We start from the raw sequence: 22,138 nt of genomic DNA, 5'->3' as shown, positions 1-22,138 counted from the left end.
CCGGTATGAAGGAAAAGGAGGCAGTCAGACCTACCTAACAACCTACTGCCCGATATGAAGGAAGAGAGGGAGGCAGGCAGACCTACCTAACAACCTAACGTCCGATATGAAGGAAGAGAGGGAGGCAGACAGACCTACCTAACAACCTACCGGCCCACAGGAAGGCAGACACCTGCCTTACAACCTACCAACCCACACGAAGGCAGACACCTGACTAACAACCTACCGACCCACACGAAGGCAGACACCTGCCTTACAACCTACCAGCCCACAGGAAGGCAAACACCTGACTAACAACCTACCGACCCACACGAAGGCAGACACCTGCCTTACAACCTACCGAACTACAAGGGGCCAGACACCTGCCTTACAACCTACCGGCCCACATGAAGGCAAACACCTGCCTTACAACCTACCGGCCCACAGGAAGGCAGACACCTGCCTTACAACCTACCGGCCCACATGAAGGCAAACACCTGCCTTACAACCTACCGGCCCACAGGAAGGCAGACACCTGCCTTACAACCTACCGGCCCACTGGAAGTCAGACACCTGCCTTACAACCTACCGGCCCACATGAAGGCAAACACCTGCCTTACAACCTACCGAACTACAAGGGGCCAGACACCTGCCTTACAACCTACCGGCCCACATGAAGGCAAACACCTGCCTTACAACCTACCGGCCCACATGAAGGCAGACACCTGCCTTACAACCTACCGGCCAACATGCAGGCATACACCTGCCTTACAACCTACCGACCCACAGGAATGTAGACACCTGCCTTACAACCTACCGACCCACAGGAATGTAGACACCTGCCTTACAACCTACCGGCCCACATGCAGGCAGACACCTGCCTTACAACCTACCGGCCCACAGGCAGGCAGACACCTGCCTTACAACCTACCGACCCACAGGAATGTAGACACCTGCCTTACAAGCTACCGACCCACAGGAAGGCAGACTCCTGCCTTACAACCTAGAGACCCACAGGCAGGCAGACACCTGCCTGACAAGCTACCGACCCACAGGAAGGCAGACACCTGCCTTACAAGCTACCGACCCACAGGAAGGCAGACTCCTGCCTTACAACCTAGAGACCCACAGGCAGGCAGACACCTGCCTTACAAGCTACCGACCCACAGGAAGGCAGACACCTGCCTTACAACCTAGAGACCCACAGAAAGGTGGACAGGGAGACAGACAGACATACCTTACATACTACCGACCGACTGTAAGGCAGATATACAGACAACAGTACAAATAGTACAGACATATAGAACGATATACAGACATACATTACATATTGTTTGCTTTATGATACCACTTAAGTATAATTTTCGCTCTAATACTCTACGAGAAATTTGCGTTTCATGTAATTCCATCGATGATCACCGGTTCCATGGTGTAATGGTTAGCACTCAGGACTCTGAATCCTGCGATCCGAGTTCAAATCTCGGTGGAACCTGATGTTTTGTTGGAATTTATACGCGCTTTATCTGCATTTTGTAAATTATGTATCGATATCATAGACAGTGAGAGACATACCTACCTACAAACCTAACAACTTGCCGACATTCAGGCAGGTAGACAATGAGACAGACCAGGGGCGGCTCCTGGAGTTCGCGTTAGAGTGGGGAAACCTTGGAACGAACCTTTTCCTTTTGACTAGCACCCTTCCATCAGAACCGAAATTAGGTGTATAGTAGGGAAGGTAACTCGAGTACCCGAGTACTCGATCGATTTTCCGAGTACCTTTACATGGTTTGTATATTGTTGAAGCGGGGGGCGGGGTGGGCAGGCCGAAATGCTGCATTTCGGGCGTATTTTATACACGTAACTCATGAGAGGGAGGTAAACAGAACTACCTAACAAGTTAACGCACGATGTGAAGGAACGGAGGAAGACAGACCAACCTAACGCCCGATATGAAAGGATAGAGTGAGGCAGGCGGACCTACATAACAGACATACCTACATAACAATCTACCCCCCCCCCCCCCGATATGAAGGAAGACAGGGAGGAAGACAGAACTACCTAATTAACTAAGGTAGGTTACCTAACGCCTGATTTGAAGAGAAAGAGACAGGAGACCTGCCTAACAACCTCACGCCCGACATGAAGGAAGTCAGCCGGGAGGCAGACATACCTAGCTAACAAAATACAACCCGGTATGAAGGAAAAGGAGGCAGTCAGACCTACCTAACAACCTACTGCCCGATATGAAGGAAGAGAGGGAGGCAGGCAGACCTACCTAACAACCTAACGTCCGATATGAAGGAAGAGAGGGAGGCAGACAGACCTACCTAACAACCTACTGCCCGATATGAAGGAAGAGAGGAAGGAAGACAGACCTACCTAATTACCTAAAGCCTGATTTGAAGGGAGAGAGGGAGACAGGCGGGCCTACCTAACAACCTACTGCCCGATATGAAGGAAGAGAGGGAGGCAGACAGACCTACCTAATTACCTAAAGCCTGATTTGAAGGGAGAGAGGGAGGCAGGCGGGCCTACCTAACAACCTACTGCCCGATATGAAGGAAGAGAGGGAGGAAGACAGACCTACCTAAATACCTAACGCCTGATTTGAAGGGAGAGAGGGAGGCAGGCGGGCCTGCCTAATAACCTACTGCCCGATATGAAGGAAGAGAGGAAGACAGGCCTACCTAATTACCTAACGCCTGATTTAAAGGGAGAGAGGGAGACAGGCCTACCTAATTACCTAACGCCTGATTTGAAGGGAGAGAGGGAGACAGGCGGGCCTACCTAACAACCTTACATCCTATATGAAAGGAGACAGGGGGTCAGACATACCTGCCGTACAACCTACCGAACTACAAGGGGCCAGACTCCTGCCTTATAGCCTACCGACCCACAGGAATGCAGACACCTGCCTTACAACTTACCGACCCACAGACAGGCAGACAACTGCCTTACAACCTACCGACCCACAGACAGGCAGACACCTGCCTTACAACCTACCGGCCCACAGGAAGGCAAACACCTGACTAACAACCTACCGACCCACAGACAGGCAGACACCTGCCTTACAACCTACCGGCCCACAGGAATGCAGACACCTGACTAACAACCTACCGACCCACAGACAGGCAGACACCTGCCTTACAACCTACCGACACACAGGAAGGCAAACACCTGCCTTACAACCTACCGGCCCACAGGCAGGCAGACTCCTGCCTTACAACCTACCGACCCACAGACAGGCAGACACCTGCCTTACAACCTACCGACCCACAGACAGGCAGACTCCTGCCTTACAACCTACCGGCCCACAGGAAGGCAGACACCTGCCTTACAACCTAGAGACCCAAAGGCAGGCAGACATCTGCCTTACAACCTACCGACCCACAGGAAGGCAGACTCCTGCCTTACAACCTACCGGCCCACACGAAGGCAGACACCTGCCTTACAACCTACCGACCCACAGACAGGCAGACACCTGCCTTACAACCTACCGACACACAGACAGGCAGACACCTGCCTTACAACCTACCGACCCACAGACAGGCAGACACCTGCCTTACAACCTACCGACCCACAAACAGGCAGACACCTGCCTTACAACCTACCGACACACAGGAAGGCAGACACCTGCCTTACAAGCTACCGACCCACAGGAAGGCAGACATCTGCCTTACAACCTACCGACACACAGGCAGGCAGACACCTGCCTTACAACCTACCAACCTACAGGCAGGCAGACAGGGAGACAGACATTCCTACCTTACACGCTTCCGATCCACAGGAAGGCAGACAGGAAGGCAGATTATTACAACCTACCGACCGACAATCAGGCAGTTAGGAAGGTATATGTGTTCATCTTAACGCGCTGCTAACCAAACGCGGCGTAACAAAGCTTGTACGTGTGCCGGCAATTCTGATTAAGCATTGATTATGTACTGGAACCAATATTGGACATTATACTCCCAGCGGTGCGCCGGTAATCGTTTGTACTTAGATTCGCTATTGACAACTGGATCTGACAAAGACGTTTTCTTAATACTCACTACCCAAACCCCTCCCGTCAAAAATAATAAATTGTCATTACTTTTCATACACGTTATAAAGGTGTCGATAATAACAATGGAATCTAATGAGCACTTGTGACGTCGTGTATGCACACTCGTGCTGTGTGTGTCGCTAAATTAATAAATATATATTGTTATGTCAGCCCCTGGAGATAATGTGTATAATTAGCAATTCATGACAGGTGGGGGCAAAGCTCTAAACAATGATACCATGGGAATTAAAACGCATTGTTGGCATTTTATCATACAACACTCGTTAGCTCTCTGCAAAGGTATACTAGTAGTTCATATTTAACCATACATTATTAAATTTTACTTATTTAAGATGTTTGCAAGGGAAAGGAAAAGTTCTTCTTTAATGAAAAACGATTCGTAAGCTGTTTGCAGGGGTATAATTGTTCTTTGATCATAGAAGATTCGTAAAGGTGTTGATACGAGAAAAGTTCTTTAATCATAAACGATTCGTAAGCTGTTTACAGGGGTACAGTTCTTCCTTAATCCTAGAAAATTCGTAAAGGTGTTTGCAAGGAAAAGTAATTATTATAGTTAAAGAATGATTGACAAGAATCTAAGATTGTGTCGTCAAAGCTGCACTCTCACAGATTTACCATTTTGACAAAATTTTTTTTTTTTTTTTTTTTGCTTAAAATGTTCAATCCGACGGTGAGAGTGCAGCTTTAACGGTGAAGAATGTTCTTAAAAGGGACTCGTTCACAGATTTTATGTCGGCAACGATTTTTTAAAAACTTTGCTGAAATTGAATTATTTTGATTCTTTTTCAGAATTATGTAGGCTAAAATCATTTATTTTTCAATAGATGCGCAAAAGCTTTTCGGCAAAATTTAGCATATCTATCATCTTTTTCAGATAGTTATTGACAATTAAGCTCTAATGTGAATGTTTTTATCATTGAAACAAGCATTTCGTTCACATTTCAAACAAAATTAATAGTTTGATGCATAACCGACCATAAAACCTTGAAAGAGTCCCTTTCAAAAAAGATAATTAACGGAAGACAAAACGGCACCATCGAGGACACGCCAAGAACATCATCAATATTTGATTAAAAGAAACATTGTTTAGCAATACAAATTAATAATTCAGATGTAAAGCTTGCGAAAAGATCTCTTAGTAAAATCGCTAATTAATCACAATGTAATAAAGTATCTTTAGATATCTTCGAACAGTTCCTTCCTAAAAGCAACTATTTAGCAGTTGGTTGGAGTTCATGTGTCAAGAAAATGTGCACGAAATCATTTTCAGTAGAGTTATACCTCTTAGGCATGCAACTGTATTTGCCTTTTGACAATAAATGTCCTCAGGTATCCGATGTATATCAAGGATGAAGACGTATTATTCTGGCATGATTAGAAAGGGTTTTGTACGTGCGATAAAGAATATGTAAAAATATACCAAAATACTATTACAAACAGGCATCAATGACCTTAAAAGATCATCAGAAATATAACGTCCGCTTTCTGTTGAAAGAAAAAAAATGAAATTACAAAATGCAACAACTATGTGGAATTTACATGGTTTTTAGTCATGTAAGTTCCACAAAGAAGTAATCAACACGACAAGCCCTTTCAAATGATGCCAATGAGGGCCTGTGTGTATGTGAGGTTAGGTTGTGGTCACCAAGCCGGTCAAGTGGGTTTTCTCCCGGCACTCCGGCTTCCCTCATAACACCAGACCACACTCTCGTGCAACGATAGTGACCTAGCTTCTTAATCATTGCAAATAATTATAAAGATATAATTAAATGATGCCCACACTATATGGGTTGTCAGGTGTCAACATTTAACTCATCGCATACCTTAATTCGAGAAAATCTTTATTCGACTAGAACTGGATTTTTCGCAGTAAATGAAAGGGAGCAAACTTTTCATGCTTCTGGCCTTTTCTAACACAATTATTTCTATAGAAGTGTTTTTTTCTTTTATCATGTTTCAAAAACAACGAATATTGGGCAATTTATTGGGTTGGTATTTTAATGTTTTGCTCTCTAGAACCCGTCCACCATATGTTCGACTCGCTAGCCTTTACTATAAACAATTTTCGCTCCAATGCATTAAAAATATCATTTGCTCATAAAAAAAACACATGTTATGTGAAGAATAATACTGACAGTATTGTATTTCCAGAATCGCGTTAATGTTTTTTTTTCAGGTCAATTTTAGAAAACAATCATGAAAATATTCGGAACTCCTCGGCCATTTCCATCAAAAACAACCTTAGATGTATGCCGGTACATCAGTAGAAGTAATTCGTAATTTTTTTAATAATAGTATTAATTAATTGTATATCTAAGTTAAACTGATTGCCAATAAAGTGAATTATTGCATAAATAATTAAGATTCCAAGAGTGAAGTCATTTAATAACTGCTAAATTGAAATTACTTCGCGATCTACTTGCAGCGTAGTTAAATGTAAAATATTTCTGACATTGTAAACCGTCCATATACATCCGAGGTTGTTTTCGATGACAAATGGCCGAGGAGTTCCGAATGTCATGACAACAATCCTCAGCCACGTTTGACAATGGTTGAGACGTAAAAGTGTAAAACATGGAAAAATATCTAGTTTATTTACGATTTGCTAGTGGAACCGTTTCAGCAGGTGCTCTTGGCGTACGTCCCTAACTTCCTACCATTGATATCAGTTCTGATCGATATCGCATTCTAGAGTTATGTGAGCTAGGGAAATCACCGGAAAAGCTAATCTAAATTTCGTTGTTCACGTATTGACCAGTATAATAATTTTTGTGCAGGAGTTTCCTTATCATGCAGTATCATATGTTTTGAAATATCACAATTGACACAGCACCGGAATGTATGTATGTCTATGTATGGTTATTTGATAATGCTTTTCCCATGGTTTCCAGCTGTTTAACAAATTTGGACTGTCATTTTTGAAGATTGTTCAGTATTCTTTTTTACTAGTTCAACTGGAGGTGAAATATACTATACAGTATAATGGTAAAGACATGTAGCTCACATTTTTTTAAATAGCATTTGAACGAAAATAACAAAAAAAATATTGTTAATTGGGATTTTGCGATTATTTTGGGGCGATATTTTGAAAGAGTTTGTCTTTATGTTTAAATAATAAAACGGGGTTACTAAGCATGTTGTAATCACTGAACTGAGAACATATAATGAAACGAGCGCTACCGATGTTGACACATCATATTTGAACATGTTGTCTGCTCCCTCTAATTTTGCCAATGTCACAACGTTAAATAGTTTCAAAAAAATATATTGCGCGAAATGGAACTGGAAGATTAGATATATTTAGGTTATTATCCTAAGTTCTGTCCTATATATCTTTATAATGTGTTAGCAATGTGTCGTTCGACATCTGTGGAGTATTAAATAACTCCTGATAATCCCTTATTTAATATAATTTTGTAAAGTCATATATTTTCGCGCGAGTTTTTTTCTTTGCAACATATGAACTGACAGTGCTTCTTAACAATGTGCATATATATATACCTCCATGATTGGTATTGTTATCTACTGAAAATGTCATATACACCGGTTGATTGTACATATGTCACAAAAGAAAATGGCCGACCCCTATGTCAACAAATAGGTCAGGTGTCGGACATATACTATAGAAATACTTTTATGGCCACATAATTTTAAAGGTAATTAAATCCTCAACATATATGTATTAAAAATTATACATGTATATCAACTTCGATTTTACAATAAGCAAAGGAAGTCTTAGTACACCGATAGATGAAACACACAGGCTACATCTCTCTGTTCAACTCTTTGTCTTATGTGAATGAAAAATATAATAATTAGTGTTTTAGCTAATGCGGAATGGAAGGGCGGTCCGCCCTGCCCTTTGACCCCGCCCTGTTGCCCCTTCTTACCCACCCTGTCATATTTTTCCCACCCCCTTGCGTCATCACGCTTATTTACGCTAATCAGTGTGCTAATTGCTGTTCATTATGACACACTGTTCATGGGCCCCCTTGTCTGAAATATGAAAGTTGTACCCTTAAATGTCAATGTTTGATGCCGATGTTGTTACAAACTAATAAATTGACACACATTTCATAATTTGGTGTCGTAGGTCTTTTCTATCAAATGGAAAAAAATGACATTGACTAAGTCAACAAATTGTAAATCTGTTAAGCATGGAGTACTATTCCAGCAGTCAAAACATCACAATTACCCATTTATAATAGGTAATCTCCTAATCCAATAGTTGGGTCATCTATCATCCAATTATCGAAACATCGCCAGTAGGCAGAGCTATTGAATGTCAACCAATCAGAATGTACATAGATAAGACTCTGGTCAGATGATAATAGTTTAAAATGCGATAGACAAAGTGAAGGAATGATAGAAAATGTTGTTAAACATTTGTAAACTTAGTAAAAAAAATATATTTGCATTGTACAAACAATGCACACCTATTTGAAAATTGTTTCTTTGAAGCAGACGAGCACATTTTTTTCCTTTAAAGAAAGCACCCTGCCCCTTTTTTGGCCCACCCTGCCCTTTTTAATTTCTGGCTAAAACACTATGCCATGTTTCAGATTTCATCAAGATTCAAGGATGTCTTCCAGGAAGCCTTCACGTCAGTCCACAAAACGGAAAGCAGCTTCAGATGCAGCTGACTCAGACTCTGCTAAGGTGGAGAAAAAAGTCCGTAGCTGCCCAAAAAACACATGTCCTGCCAAAGCTCCTATTTGCTTTGCCAGAGTCTCTTCAACGTATGTTTCAGTTTTCTAAATAAGTTATTCATAGCGAATCTCAACAGTGTTGTGACTTATAGTTAGCCATGCTTGTATTTAAAATATTGAGAAGGATTAATATCTTAAACTTATGTCGTGTTGGACCAATTCTTTATTTTCTAAAATGATTACTTTTAATGACTGTTCAAAGTATTCTTTACTCCAATGTTTTTTAAAAGTTTCAACTACTTAGGCCTCAAAAAGAATACATTTGGTTTGGGTTACCCGACCCTACCTCAGACACAGGCACCAACCCTACCGGTTTATTGTCGTTTTGTAAAAAAAATGATTAGGCCAAAAAAAAAAATATGTCTGGTTCAGGAAACCCGACCGACCCTATTTTTTACCCGCCGACCCTAAACTTTTTTTTCGAAATCGCGGCCGAAAACCGCTATACTGCGTATTGAAAATTTTCTTTTCTGTAGTTATTGCTCTTTGGGTTAATAGAGCGCGTTTATATCGATCTTTGGGTTAATAGAGCGCACAACAATGGCGGCGCCCATGGCGTGTTCACCAGCCACTTTGATGGCCATAAAACTCCAAAAATGTGAACATGGAGCAGAGCGGCAGGTCATGAAAGCGGTCCAGCATGGTTGCACAGTGAAAAAATTGCCATGTCATTGAATGTACGCATTTTGTACTTTAATAATTGTGTTTGGGAAATATATCAACAGTCAATTAATAATATTAAACTCACAAAGTATTGGATAATACTTTTGTTGCTCTTCTAACCTGGACCCCTAGGTCCTCAGTGCACTAAGGTTGCCTAGCTAATGCCTTATATGATTTTGTGCAACACCACTCACAATGTGCATTTGTTACAATGACAGAATTCACAAAAGAGATGTATTAAAGTGACTTATCTTTACAAGATATTTTAAACAAAATTGTCGACAGAAATCTTTAAAAAATGGAATTTTTATAAAATACTAGGTTGTACATGAATCTCTTTTGTGAACTCTTTGTGCAGGTTAGCATTGTACAGAGGGTGACTAAAAGGCATAGGGTACATAAACAGCAAGCATAGAAAAGGAAAATAATGTGAATAAACAAAGATGATACATGGTTAGATAGATTAGATAGATTTATTCGACATAAAAATTGCATATAACATGACAAATACAAATTTAAACATGTATAAACATATATAACATTTATGTCAAGGATAACACAAAAAAGAGTTAAAATAAAACCTTATTTCCATTGTGGTCCTTACAGATAATACAGGGTTGAAATGCTCTGTTATTATGTGGTTAAATGACTGCATTGAAACAAGCACACATCACAATACCACATGCTGGGAGTTACAAAGTGATCTGACTGCTCTGTGCATCGTCTACACATAGACAACATACGTCCAAAAAAAAAAAAAAAAAAAAAAAAAAAAAATGGAAAAAATGCCTACCCTCCTAATTTTTTGGGACAACGTTTCCTGAACCAGACATATTTTTTTTTTTGGCCTTATTACGGCATTTAAAGGGTAGCTTGGGAAAGTGGTGTACTCAGTACTGGTTTAACCCAGGAATGTTGTACCCGGTGTATCGGTGCTTTACACTGAGCACGTAAAAGAACCAAGGGGTCTCTTGGGAAAAGGACTAGGGTATAGCACCCGGACTTCCTTGTATCCCACTACTGTCTCTTCAGCGTGCTGTCCCATCAGGCAAAACAAAGGACCCCGTTGGAAATAAGTGCTTGCACTTTTACAGGTTATCCAAACCGATTTTTTTAGGCCTTATCAAAATCGGGCATCTTGTTTTATATTATTTATCATGTAGCATTTTAGATGGGAATCACCTATAACTCTGTATTGCCATAAATCATTAACATAAAAAGGGGAATAACTGAGTTATGGAAATTAGATACTTGGATGAAAAGGCCCATATTCTTACACTTTATGTACTTAGTACTTAGTCCTAGTTTATTACTACCCCAAAAAGAGGAAACATTATATTTGTGTTCATCTTGTTATGATTGCAATAACTAAATGCCAGTTCCATATTTCAGGTGTTGTGGAAATGGTTACACCTCAAGATGGTATCATATAACTGCAGGTGAACACTTCTGCAATGAATGCTTCGAACATTTCTACCGAAGGTAAGGTGACGGTACAACAAATTGAAGTTGAAATAAAAATAGTGTGTTTAAGCTACAGATGGAAGAATATGCTTTTTAGCTCTAGAAGAGTTCATGCGATGGTAATGTGTACATAGTATGTGCGTTTGTGCGTCTGTAAACAATTGCTTGTGAACACGATACAGTCTTCAGTTTTGATTGTATCTCGATGAAACTTGTACAGTATCTAGATGTCCATTAGAGCTCGGTTCCTTTTAAAAACCAGCCAGATCCGACCATGCATGCCTAGATAATGGGCCTTGATAGTATAAAAAAAAGCTTTTGTGTAAATAGTTGCTTGTGAACACAATACAGTCTTCAGTTTTGATTGTATCTTGATGAAACTTGTACAGTATTTCGATATCCATTAGAGCTCGGTTCCTTTTAAAAACCAGCCAGATCCGCCCATGCATGCCTAGATTATGGGCCTTGAAAGTATAAAAAATCAGTGCGTCTGTAAACAATTGCTTGTGAACACGTTACAGTCTTCAGTTTTGATTGTATCTCGATGAAACTTGTACAGTATCTAGATATCCATCAAAGCTCGGTTCCCATTGAAAACCTGCCAAATCGGCCCATGCATGCCTAGATTATGGGTCTTGAAAGTATAAACAGGTTTGCTATACTTATATTGGGAAATGTTAAAAATCTTTTTGTCTGAAACAGCTATGCAGATCCTTGCTATTTTTGAACAAGGCTTAATTTAGTGGTCCACTACCATGGTTGTTCAAATTATGCCTCTGGGGTCAAAACTGGCACTGCCCCGGGGGTCAAAATTTTCATAGAGACTTATTTAAGAAATATTTTCAAAATCTTCTTGTTTCAAACCACAAGGCCCATACCTTGTTTATACCTTTATTTGTTGTCGCGCATCATATGATGACCGTCTAGCACAACATTTGAAATTATGCCCCTTGGGCAAAAGCTAGCCCCACCCCTTTTGACTTACTTTTTAATTTTTAAAGCTACAGCAATGAAATTTTGACCATGTGTACAGTTTTGCAAACGAGCATCAATGTTGTCCTCGGATGACCTTGACTTTGACCTTTTGACCAACTTTTTTATTTTTAAAGCTACAGAAATGAAATTTTGATCATGAGTACAGTTTTGAAAGCAAATATTTTTTACCTTCAAATTACCTTTACTTGGCACATACTAAAATAGGTCATGCTACTAATCTGCTTACAACACTTTCTGTCGTCAGATGTTGAACGTGCAGCATTTTCAGCTAACCCAAACACTAAAAGTGAACTATATATTTGTTGCCTATTACTCATACAAACATGCTCTAGATTGAAAATGACCACAAGAGCCATGCCAGTAGAGCATAGGCCTTTTTGGGCCTCTTGTTGATATTTTGTTTAAAGCCAACGACATTACCTTATCGGCATTGTATAGATCAATTTAGAAGAGGCAAAGCTTGGTGTCCTGCTCAGGGAATGAAATTTCCAGTCATTTAAAGTTTTGGAGGGTCTTTAACACGACCCTTATTAACCAGGTTTTTACATAGTGAAACCTGATTATTAGAATGACGAACGTCGTTATTGGGGCGGGCGGCCGGGCAGCGTCAAACTGACCTATGAAACTGAATAATTTCAGTAAGGGTTGACATATCTTGACCAAACTTGGTCTATAGTAAGAGTTTATGGATACCTTTCATGTGATTGCGTTTGGGGTCCCTAGAGTCAAGGTCAAGGTTATTGATACTAAAAATAGAAAAACGGTTGAAACTGAATAACTTTAGTTAGGGTTGACATATTTTGACCCAACTTGGTATTAAGGAAGAGTTTATGGATACCTTTCATGGAATTGCTTTTGGGGTCCCTAGAGTCAAGGTCACTGTTACTAAAAATAGAAAAACAGATACAGGCTGAAGTTCTTCTGTCAAACTTGGTTTCGTCGCATTGCTGCGTTTCTTGTTATAAGTTATGAATGCTCAATCCACAGCCAATCAAACTAGGCTTTACAACTGATCGTGTTACCGATATAAACTGGGTGCTTCTGATTTTATTGAATGTAAACAGCATCGATTCATGTTTAATCCCCAATTGCATCTGTCCCTCCACTAATAGATAAAATGAATACCACAGAAATGGAAAAAAATCACTAGTGTCGAGGTCTTCTTAGGAGGTTGGGTCGGGTAATAGACACAAATTTTTTTTTCCTATAGCTAATAAAGTTTAAAAAAAAAATAAACAGACTCACAAACATTCATGTCACATTTTGCCTTTATTTATTCCTCTTAAAGTGAAAGCACACTCATTTTTACAGCCACAACGTTGGGTATGACATTTATGCGAACTGGAAGCGATTATGGAGTCAATATGGGAACTCGGACAACGGCATCAAGGCGTACATGTGTGACCAGATTCTGCCATACTGGGTACAATGTAACCTCTGCGGAAAATGGCGGAGTGTTTTCCGGGAAACAGAAATTACAACTAAGTTCCTGAAGAGTTATGTCTGCACAAAAGTTTTGAAGGTACGTATAATTTGTATGTACAATGTATTCTAATTTTGGAATAGTAAACTTGAAGTTAAAAAAGTGGTTGATATTTGACTAAGATGCAAAGTTCAAACTACAGGACATTGTGTAATTGGTGATTTACAAACTATAAAATACATTGTGAGAAAAAAATAAAATCTCATGATCTTATAGAATTCACCCATTGTAATCTGTTAGAAAATATGTATCCAATACAACAGAACATATATATTTTAAGAAACAGAACATATGTTCCCAAGAAACACAATCTGACACTAGACAGTGTAAAAAATGTACCAGTAACTTTTATGAAATTTTATACTGAAACACTTTTTGCCATAGTGGTGACTCATTTTCCAACCTTTATTTACTTGTTTACATTTCAGCATATGAGTCAAGAAGAATCCTGTGACACTCCTGAAGATTTTGTGAGTATAAAATATTGCATGTGAGATAAATATGTACAGCCACATGAGATAAATAGCCACTGACACAAGAAATGAATATGCACTGAAACATGAGATATACAAATGCTGTCACTGACACATGATATAAATATACACTGACACATGAGATAATTTTACACTGACACATGAGATAAATTTACACTGACACATAAGATAAATAGCCACTGACACAAGAAATGAATATGCACTGAAACATGAGATATACAAATGCTGTCACTGACACATGATATAAATATACACCGACACATGAGATAATTTTACACTGACACATGAGATAAATTTACACTGACACATGCGATAAATATACACTGACACATGAGATAATTTTACACTGACACATGAGATAAATTTACACTGACACATGCGATAAATATACACTGACACATGAGATAAATAAACACTGACACATGAGATAATTATACACTGACACATGAGATAAATAAACACTGACACATGAGATGAATATACACTGACATGTGAGATGAATATGTACTGACACACGAGATTAATATACACTGACACGTGAGATGAATATGTACTGACACACGAGATGAATATACACTGACACGTGAGATGAATATGTACTGACACGCGAGATGAATATACACTGACACGTGAGATGAATATGTACTGACACACGAGATAAATATACACTGACACATGAGATAAATAAACACTGACACATGAGATAATTATACACTGACATATGAGATAAATAAACACTGACACATGAGATAAATTTACACTGACACATGAGATAATTATACACTGACACATGAGATAAATAAACACTGACACATGAGATGAATATACACTGACATGTGAGATGAATATGTACTGACACACAAGATGAATATGTACTGACACATTAGATGAATATGCACTGACATGTGAGATTAATATGCACTGACACATGAGATGAATATACACTGACACACGTGATGAATATGTACTGACACATGAGATGAATATACACTGACACGTGAGATGAATATGTACTGACACATTAGATGAATATACACTGACATGTGAGATTAATATGTACTGACACATGAGATGAATATACACTGACACGCGAGATGAATATGTACTGACACGCGAGATAAATATACACTGACATGTGAGATTAATATGTACTGACACACAAGATGAATAAACACTGACACGTGAGATGAATATGTACTGACACATGAGATGAATAAACACTGAAAAACGAGATGAAAATGTACTGACACATGAGATGAATATACACTGACACACGAGATGAATATGTACTGACACATGAGATGAATATACACTGACATGTGAGATGAATATACACTGACACATGAGATGAATATACACTGACACATGATATGAATACACAATGACAAGTGAGATGAATATGAACTGACACATGAGATGAATATACAATGACAAGTGAGATGAATATGTACTGACACACGAGATGAATATTCACTGACACATGAGATGAATATGTACTGACACATTAGATGAATATACACAGACACATGATATGAATACACAATGACAAGTGAGATGAATATGAACTGACACATGAGATGAATATACAATGACAAGTGAGATGAATATGTACTGACACATGAGATGAATATACAATGACAAGTGAGATGAATATGTACTGACACACGAGATGAATATTCACTGACACATGAGATGAATATGTACTGACACACGAGATGAATATACACTGACACATGAGATGAATATGTACTGACACATTAGATGAATATACACAGACATGTGAGATGAATATGCACTGACACATGAGATTAATATACACTGACAAGCGAGATGAATATGTACTGACACACGAGATGATTATACATGGACACATGAGATAAATATGTACTGACACACACGATGAATAAACACTGACATGTGAGATGATTATGTACTGACACACGAGATTAATATACACTGACACGTGAGATGAATATGTACTGACACATGAGATGAATATACACTGACACGCGAGATGAATACGTACTGACACGCGAGATGGATATACACTGATTTGTGAGATGAATATGTACTGACACACAAGATGAATATACACTGACACATGAGATGAATATGTACTGACACACAAGATGAATATTCACTGACACGTGAGATGAATATGTACTGACCTACGAGATGAATATGTACTGACACATCTTCTTGTAAGCAAAGTAGTAATGGTCCAAAACAGAAAATGGTTCATCTCTTATTGGAACTAGTTAAAACAAGATTGTGATAAATGAGTTTTAAATTGTTTCCTTAAAAAAAAGAGAGCAGGGGTTCTTAATTTCAGGATTGAGACCTTTTAACTTCGGACAATTGTGCAATCATACAGATTTTTTTTTTCTAGTACATTTTCACCAAAAACAGTATATAGTACCTTGATATGATTAAAAATGACTTTTGAATTACATAAAAGGGGGTCTAAGCCCCTTGACCCTGCATTGGGCATGAATCCCTCACACTCAAACAGACCCCTAGCTAATTTTTAGGAGTGACAATTATCAGTTTTTAGAACCCTGTAGAAGGTTTCTTTTTATTGTTGTTTTTTATTGCATGTATGAACTTTAAGTAGTGTAGGAAAGCTACATCTTAAGTGGTGTTGTAAAAATGTCATTTTACAAGAAAGCATGTATTTACTATATGTATCATTTAACATTAATGGTTCAAACTTATGCAATATATTTACATTTTTTATCAAACAGCGCGTGGAGATGGCAAAAGAGATCTACTTCTGGCCGATGCACATCTCGTGTAACCAGTATCTGCGTAATGCTGTCTACGCTCCATATCTTCGCGACTTCACACAGGATAGCGTGGGAATTAGTCCCTCCGATACCTCTGTACATAAGTTTGAGGAGGGGATATTTGGTAAGTCACTGACTTCCTTCAAGAATAAAAGGCCAGCAATAATGAAGTTTAGGCTTAATCGTGAAATCAGGATTGAAGGCTTTTAACTTCAGACACTTGTACAGTTTTGCTTGGAAAGTTGCATCAAAAACTGTAGGAAGTACCCAGATTTCTTTTGAACCCTTGTATGGCATTCAGTCATCAAAATTAGACATTTGTTGAGCAAGCCCAAATTCATACTCTACTGTTTGGCGTCATTTTTAGCTCGACTATTTGAAGAATAAGGAGCGCTATACTACTCACCCTGGCGTTGGTTAAGGTTTTGCATGTAAGCATCTTTAAGTCATTATCTCAGTAAATACATCATTAATTGCATTGAAACTTTGGATATGTATTCCCAACTATCTAACATACTAAATTAATGAAGTTAGATGACACTTATTTGAATATAATGCAAATAAAAGGCCTTTATTATTTGATTTAAAATTTCTGGATTAGGTTTTGCATGTAACCACACATAGGTTAATATCTCAGCAAATTCTTGATGTTTTGCATTGAGACTTTATACAATGGTACTCAACCATCCAATCTACTTAAATAACCAAGTAAGATAACTCTGGTTTGCATTAAATTCAAATAATGGCCCCTTTTTAACTCGACATAGAAATTCTGGTTAAGGTTTTGCATGTAACCACTTTTAAGTCAATACCTCAGCGAATACATCATGTATTGCATTGAAACTTTACACAAAGGCTCCCAACCATTTAACCTTCTTATTTAATCAAGTAAGATAACTCTATGTTGCGTATTATATCATTTTTGCCCCTTAATTATGCGACTTAGAAACTATGGTTAAGGTCTGCATGTTAGCACACATAGGATAATATCTCAGCAACTACTTCATGTATTGCATTGAGACTTGATACAATGGTATTCAACCACCCAACCTACTTGAATAAACAAGTTAGATAACTGTATTTTGCAAATAATGGCCCTTTATTATCATAGACTTAGAAATTCTGGTTAAAATTTTGCATGTAACCACATTTATGTTAATAATTCTCAGCACATCATGTATTGCATTGAAATCTAATGTAACAGTGATCCATGTATGTTTCACCAAAACTTTTCAATCCTTAACTGAAAAGCGGCAGAATAGTCGAGCGCACTGTCTCTGTGACAGCTCTTGTTCAAACAAGCTCTACTACATATAATCTATAATTTGAGCAAGCCCGAAAAACATTTTGCCAGTGCAGGGCTGGCGGGATTGTGTTAATTTTGACCATTGGGCATTCCATAAATATCTTAAAGTGTTTTCAGAACTCCTGACTTAGGATTGTGATAAAGATAAGAATTGCCACATACTGCATTAATGACTAAAACTTCCTGTCTAAATTTTCAGAAGTGCGTCCGTACCTGCAACCCTTCCAGTACGACAGCGACTCACCAGCACTTACATTCCCCCCTGATCACCTCTCCGATGAGGAGCAACTTTATTTCCCGGAATTCACCGGCATTTACCTCCGATACTACCTCATGATAAGGAACACTGCAGTCACCCTGTGGTGCCTTGATGTTAAGGTTTGAGTGGTTTTCTTTAGTTCATGCCATACTAGTACTGGGCTTATATTCATACAAATCCCAAGTCATTTCTTAACTAAGAACAATTTCCTAAACATTTCTTAGTCAGATCTAGAGAAAAGTTATATTTAACATAAAGGTATATATAATGCATAAAATAAATATATTTTAGAGGTTACCAAGTGATTTAAGTTAGAATTTACTTAAGATATTTTATGAATACCAACCCAGTACTTTTTCAGGGAAAATTTGTGAAGCGGTCTGGCCTTTTCATTAGGGAACTTCTTAAAATTAAAAGGATGACCTTCAAAGGTCACATTAATACACTCTGCCTGTTGCTCTGTTTGACATTCAAAGGTTTACACTCTGCCTGTTGCTCTGTTTGACCTTCAAAGTTTGACTTTCAAAGGTCACATTAATACACTCTGCCTGTTGCTCTGGTTGACATTCAAAGGTTTACACTCTGCCTGTTGCTCTGTTTGACCTTCAAAGGTCACATTAATACACTCTGCCTGTTGCTGTGTTTGACATTCAAAGGTTTACACTCTGCCTGTTGCTCTGTTTGACCTTCAAAGTTTGACCTTCAAAGGTCACATTAATACACTCTGCCTGTTGTTGTGTTTAACATTCAAAGGTTTACACTCTGCCTGTTGCTCTGTTTGACCTTCAAAGTTTGACCTTCAAAGGTCACATTAATACACTGCCTGTTGCTCTGTTTGACCTTCAAAGGTCACATTGATAGATTTTCTTTTCATTATTAATTTTAATTTGTGATTTATCTTTCAGACGTATGTTACCCTTGAGCTTGTGATGCTACACTTGAACTTGCGAGGCCTGTCCCGAGTCTGGCTAACTCTGCATGTGGAACGTTTGCTGCTATACTTGACCTTGAAAGGTCACATCAATGTTGGCATACTTACCCCACCCAAATCTGCATCATTTATACAAGACTTAGAACAGGAACAGAAGGTACAGTTGTACTTTAGGAATTGTGATATAATTATTTCATCATTGTATAATTATGATTTAAGCAAAAGTTAGTGAAGGGGTGGGAGTGGTGTTGTGGTGATAGCCCTTAACCACAGAGGTCATCAGATTGGTACCAACCAGCTATGCCTATGACATCTGGTCTGCAGTCTTCACAGTTGAGCTAAGAATATAAACCATATTTGATGTTACTAATAATAATAATAATAATAATAATACAAATAATGATAATAAAAATAACAATAATAGTAATAATAATTATAATAATAATAAAAAAATAAAATAATAATAATAAAAAATAATAAAAATGAAAATAGTGATAATAACAATAATTATACAAATAATAAGTAAATCATTTCTGTTTGACAAACAAAATTAATATTGAAAAGGAATATTTTGAATATCTGTATGAACTTGACAGATATTGGGATATATATATATTTCAGCACCCAGTAGTGATTGTGGGAGGCGGTATAGCAGGACTAACCGCAGCTAGACAGCTTGTAAACCTGGGTGTGCAGGTATGTGTGGGTCAGGGATTTTTCATGGGCAGGTCCTCTCTGCTGTTCCTTCTGGCGCTAAGCCCCTTTTTAAAAAATAATTATGAAATTTTGCATGGGGATGTAACTCTCAGCAGTTACCTTAACACTTGGAAGATACTGTTTTATTTCAAGAATCATTACGAACTGCATGATATTCACTCTGGAGCTGCACCATTCATTTCTTTTCTTTGCTGACCTCTTTACTGATCTTTTCTGATAATTAATTCTGCAAGGGAGTTAAAGGAGTACAAATTATTTATAAATTTAATGACATTTAAATGTATGTAATACCTCTCCCTCTCTTTTAATTACCTTATCTTGTTTTTTCAGGTTCAAGTTATTGAGGCAGGACCTCAGCTGGGGGGTCGGGCAGTGGATGGTGAGGGGTCAGAATTCCCCTCCCAGGCTCACATGGTCATTGGCTGTTACAACAACCCCCTCGTAGTCATGTGTAAACAGGTATAGAAATTGTTTGGAAAGAAAGAGATCTATAAATAGTTTTTGTTAGGGAAAAAAAACATAAGTATGTTTTTTTAAAATGTCCAGTTACTTGACTAATATGTACATTTCACAATCCAAAGTGAGATTCGTGTGCTCTTGAATGAGTCTGAGGAGATCTGTTCTGAAATGGATAGACAACTCTGTTTCTGACCAACATTCCAGCAGCAGCAGAGTTTTGTGAGAGTTGTGTACTCCTGACTGAGTAGGGGAGATTATTAAAAACAAGATGGACAACTCTGTTTCAGACTGACATTCCAGTAGCAGAGTTGTGTGAGAGTTGTGTGCTTCTGACTGAGTCATTGGAGATGATTGATGACAACATGGATAACCCCTTTCAGGCTGATATTCCAGTAGCGGAGTTGAGTTGGGAGTGTTCCTGACTAAGCAAGGGAGATAATTGATGACAAGATGGTAAACTTTGTTTCAGGCTGACATTCCAGGAGCAGAGTTGTGTGCTCATGACTGAGTCAGGGGCAATAATTGATGACACAGTAGACAACTCTAGTTCCAAACTTACTTGCCAATAGCAGAGTTAAGTGAGAGTTGTGTGCTCCTGACTGAGTCAGGGGAGATAATTGATAACAATGTAGACAACTCTGTTTCAGACTGACATTCCAGTAGCTGAGTTAAGTGAGAGTTGCGTGCTCCTAACTGAGTCAGGGGAGATAATTGATGACAAAATAGACAAGCGAATGCAGTTCCACTTTGAAGCAATGCTTGACATCAACAAACAGCTGTGTAAAGATCAAGAAAAGGACAAGAGTCTTTTAGGTAAGTATTTTTTATCCTTGGACTTTATTGTTCAGTGATTAAAGTCTGTCTGCAACAATGAATGCTCTGGCAAGGAATTTTGCAAATTTTTATTTTAGGATTTTAAGATAAAATTAATGTTTTTACATTTACATTGATAGTGGTGATTTTTAACCAGGTTTTCACATAGTGAAACCTGGTTATTAGAATGACAAACGTCGTTGTTTCGGGCGGCCGAGAGGCTGGGCGGCGTCAAACTCACCTATGAAACTGAATAACTTTAGTTAGGGTTGACATATCTTGACCCAACTTGGTATATAGGAAGAGTTTGTTTAGACCTTTCATGTGATTGCGTTTGGGGTCCCTAGGGTCAAGGTCAATGTCACTGTTACTAAAAATAGAAAAACGGTTGAAACTGAATAACTTTAGTTAGGGTTGACATATCTTGACCCAACCTGGTATAAAGGAAGAGTTTATGGAGACCTTTCATGGTATTGCATTTAGGGTCCCTAGGGTCAAGGTCACTGTTACTAAAAATAGAAGAATGGTTGAAACTGAATAACTTTAGTCAGGGTCCATATATCTTGACCAAGCTTGTTACATATGAAAAGTTTATGGAGACCTTTCATGGAATTGCAAATAGAGCCCTAGGGTCAAGGTCACCTTTACTTAAAAGAGAAAAATGGTTGAAACTGAATAACTTTAGCTAGGGTTGACATATTTTGACCAAACTTGATATTTAGGAAGCGTTTATGGATACCTTTCTTGGGATTGCATTTGGGGCCTCTAGAGTCAAGGTCACTTTTATTAAAAATAGAAAAACGGTTGAAATTGAATATCTTTAATTACAGTTCATTTATTATAACTGAACTTTGTACAATGTATATAACTGTGTTGAAATAGAAACATGTTTTCGATGTAGTCAGATTTTAAGATGCAGCTTTTAATTTTTCATAATAATATTAAGTAAAATGAATTATTTTCATCAAAGTTGAAAAATCTATCAAAATCCAAATATTTGTGAACAAGTTCCT

At 38.4% G+C, this 22,138-nt stretch overlaps 2 protein-coding genes, 1 long non-coding RNA gene and 1 other non-coding gene across 4 annotated transcripts in view; all 4 read left to right on the top strand.

Annotated features, from left to right (window-relative positions):
• The first annotated feature begins 462 nt into the window (after window positions 1-462).
• On the top strand, window positions 463-1,176 carry LOC128205014 (adhesive plaque matrix protein-like). Its single transcript, XM_052906409.1, has one exon. It carries the CDS (start codon window positions 463-465, stop codon window positions 1,174-1,176), a length of 714 nt encoding a protein of 237 aa, XP_052762369.1.
• A 223-nt stretch (window positions 1,177-1,399) lies between these two features.
• Window positions 1,400-1,471, top strand: Trnaq-cug (transfer RNA glutamine (anticodon CUG)). Its single transcript has one exon. It is a non-coding gene; the product is annotated as a tRNA-Gln (tRNA).
• A 5,811-nt stretch (window positions 1,472-7,282) lies between these two features.
• The window catches only part of LOC128206078 (lysine-specific histone demethylase 1B-like), a 31,905-nt gene continuing 17,049 nt past the window's right edge, over window positions 7,283-22,138 (top strand). Inside the window, exons 1-11 of the mRNA XM_052908224.1 lie at window positions 7,283-7,349; window positions 8,608-8,784; window positions 10,810-10,899; window positions 13,189-13,399; window positions 13,789-13,830; window positions 16,599-16,764; window positions 18,146-18,324; window positions 19,111-19,293; window positions 19,758-19,832; window positions 20,184-20,312; window positions 20,960-21,125. Of these exons, the coding sequence (XP_052764184.1) occupies window positions 8,627-8,784; window positions 10,810-10,899; window positions 13,189-13,399; window positions 13,789-13,830; window positions 16,599-16,764; window positions 18,146-18,324; window positions 19,111-19,293; window positions 19,758-19,832; window positions 20,184-20,312; window positions 20,960-21,125 (1,399 nt within the window). The 5' untranslated portion in view covers window positions 7,283-7,349; window positions 8,608-8,626. The remainder of the gene's footprint in view (window positions 7,350-8,607; window positions 8,785-10,809; window positions 10,900-13,188; window positions 13,400-13,788; window positions 13,831-16,598; window positions 16,765-18,145; window positions 18,325-19,110; window positions 19,294-19,757; window positions 19,833-20,183; window positions 20,313-20,959; window positions 21,126-22,138) is intronic.
• LOC128206079 (uncharacterized) lies at window positions 9,109-10,224 on the top strand. Its single transcript, XR_008256380.1, has 2 exons — window positions 9,109-9,397; window positions 9,567-10,224. It is a non-coding gene; the product is annotated as an uncharacterized LOC128206079 (long non-coding RNA).

The sequence above is a fragment of the Mya arenaria genome, chromosome 10, assembly GCF_026914265.1.
Source record: "Mya arenaria isolate MELC-2E11 chromosome 10, ASM2691426v1".
Taxonomy (NCBI): domain Eukaryota; kingdom Metazoa; phylum Mollusca; class Bivalvia; order Myida; family Myidae; genus Mya; species Mya arenaria.
Note: the sequence above shows the minus strand (reverse complement) of the source record. Positions and strands in the feature narration are given on the sequence as shown.